Source organism: Cebus imitator, unplaced genomic scaffold (assembly GCF_001604975.1).
Source record: "Cebus imitator isolate Cc_AM_T3 unplaced genomic scaffold, Cebus_imitator-1.0 Scaffold773, whole genome shotgun sequence".
NCBI lineage: Eukaryota > Metazoa > Chordata > Mammalia > Primates > Cebidae > Cebus > Cebus imitator.
In genome coordinates, this window is record NW_016108088.1 from 378,055 (window position 1) to 380,597 (window position 2,543).

General features: G+C 60.4%; 1 protein-coding gene across 1 annotated transcript in view; it reads left to right on the plus strand.

Moving 5' to 3' along the window:
• GRK1 (G protein-coupled receptor kinase 1) overlaps positions 1-2,543 on the plus strand; it is an 18,708-nt gene that overhangs the window by 10,457 nt on the left and 5,708 nt on the right. The window contains exon 4 of the mRNA XM_037735295.1: positions 386-473. Within this exon, the coding sequence (XP_037591223.1) occupies positions 386-473 (88 nt within the window). The remainder of the gene's footprint in view (positions 1-385; positions 474-2,543) is intronic.

Sequence of the window (2,543 nt, forward strand, 5' to 3'; positions counted from 1 at the left end):
TTGTCTGGAGATTGTGATCGTATGAGCAGTTCCTCCCTGGAGTCTGCGCAGAATTCCGATGTCCCAGACTAGCTGGGCATAGTCAGGGCCTGCAGCTCTGTGGAAGATGATGGTTCCTGCGACATTTCTGGGGAAAAAGGATTCTGTGGCCACATCAGCCTGGCCCTGGGGCACAATGAGGGACCAGGAAGGACCTTGACTCAGAAGTGTCAAAACTGACCAGCCTCAGGAGCCCCCACGCCCCAACCTACAGCCACTACCCAGTCCAAGAATGCCAGTCATGGGCTGTCAGACTGGCCTGCCCACTACTCTGTGCCTGGCTGGCCTCACTTGGGTGGCAGCTGGGGAACCGACATGGCTCACGCATGCCCCATGTGCCACACAGAGCTGGCTCGGGTGGGTGGCAGGCAGGCGCCTGAACTTCTCCTGGAGTCTGACTTACGAGAGCAGACATCTGCCAAGGACGGTGTCTGGTGAGCATGTAGCCGTGTCTGGAGGGAGGGCCTAGAGCTCGTTGCTGCAGCCACTGGAGACAAGAGGGCAGAGTGCTCAGGGAGAAGGCCCATGGCCTGTGTGCTGTGGGCAGTGGGCTGTGGGCCATGGGCCATGGCTGTGGGTTGTGGACTGTGGGCTATGGGCTGTAGGCCATGGGCCATGGTTGTGGCTTATAGACTGTGGGCAGTGGGCTGTGGCCTGTGGGCTGTGGGCCATGGGCCATGGCTATGGGTTGTGGACTGTGGTCAGTGAGCTGTGGGCTGTGGCCTGGGGACAGTGGCCTGTGGGCTGTGGGCTATGGGCTGTAGGCCATGGGCCATGGTTGTGGCTTGTAGACTGTGGGCAGTGGGCTGTGGCCTGTGGGCTGTGGGCCATGGGCCATGGCTATGGGTTGTGGACTATGGTCAGTGAGCTGTGGGCTGTGGCTTGGGGACAGTGGCCTGTGGGCTGTGGGCTATGGGCTGTAGGCCATGGGCCATGGCTATGGCTTGTGGACTGTGGGCAGTGGGCTGTGGGCTGTGGCCTGGGGACTGTGGGTTGTGGCCTATGGGCAGTGAGCTGTGGGCTGTTGCCTATGGACAGTGGCCTGTGGGCTGTGGGCTATGGGCTGTAGGCCGTGGGCCATGGCTGTGGCTTGTGGACTGTGCGCAGTGGGCTGTGGGCTGTGGACTGTGGACTGTTGGCACTGGCCTGTGGCCTGTGGCCTGGGTTGTGGGCTGTGGACTGTGGACTGTGGCCTGTGGACTGAGCTCTGGGCTGTGGCCTTGGACAAGTTGCTGCACATCCCCGTCCGTGGGCTGGGCGTAAGTACCCATGGTGAGCTCATGGCATATAGTGAGCTGCTGTGCCCAGCACTCAGGGCAGGCTGGAACAAGTGCTGTGCTCATCACCATGGCGGCATCGTGGCAGGGCCTGGAGGGTCTGTGGCCATTGCTCAGAGATGCCCCAGCTCAGTGGAGAAGGCCTGGGGCTGGACCAGGGAAGTACCTGGGCAGAGGCGGCATGATCTGTGGTTTCTGCTCTGGAGGGGAAGCTTGCTTACAAGGGGAGGGAAGCCTCAGCATGTGGCTATGGTCTTGAACTTCATCCCTATCAAGAAAGAGGGATGCCCTGGAGGCAGCAAAAGGGTCGGGGAGGTTGCAGCCTGGCTGGCAGGGTCTGCAGGGAGCCATAAGAGGTGGACAAGGCCCAGCAGGTGTGCAAGCCTCAGGCAGAGGTGGGAGGAGAGGAGAGGACCCCATGCCAGCCTGAGCACTGCGGCGTCCTGGAGGCTGCAGCCTACACTGGATTCCGTCTTCTCTGTAAGGAGCAGCCGTCCCTCCAGCCCTCGAGAGGTGCCTGGATGCCTCAGTCAGGCCGCGGTGAGGGGAGGCGCCTTTTAGGGTGCAGAGGACTCACGGCGAGACTGTGGGACTAGGGAGAGAACTCGGCTTTGGCAAACTAGACACGTGTGAGCCTGACCTAGCTTTCAGGCACGAGCCTAGAGCAGGGATGTTTGTGGGTATGGAAGTCCTGACCCCCAGACAACTGCCTCTATGTTAATAAGACCCCAACAGACGCGTTAGCAAGGCTGCGGCTCCTTCGCTCCCTGATCAGCTGGTGGAGCCAGAGCCCCCAGCGGGGAGTGGAAAGTGTGTTTTGAATTTAGTAAGGTGTTGCGAACTCACATACGCTGCGAACAAAGTTGGCGGCTGAACACACATGAGATTTGCTTTCCCTCCTGAAGTCCTGGGATGGGGCAGTGAAGGGATCTCGCCAAAAGTGCAAAGCCACGTGCTCAAAGGAGAGCGTGAGCAGCAGTGTCATGGCAGCTGGAAGAGGGGAGTCAGTGGCCGACACAGGAAGCAGAAGGCTAAGCTGCTGCCAGAGCCCTCAGTGGCACAGAACTGTCAGTGCCTGGCACCCTGGTGTCTGTGCAAAGGTCGCCTTGGTAGATGAATGACTGTGTGAGAGCAGCTGCACCCAGAGCCGTCCCTCCATCCCGAGATGGTCCTCACAGCTGCGCCCAGAGCTGTCTCTCCATCCCGAGATGATCCTCACAGCTGCAC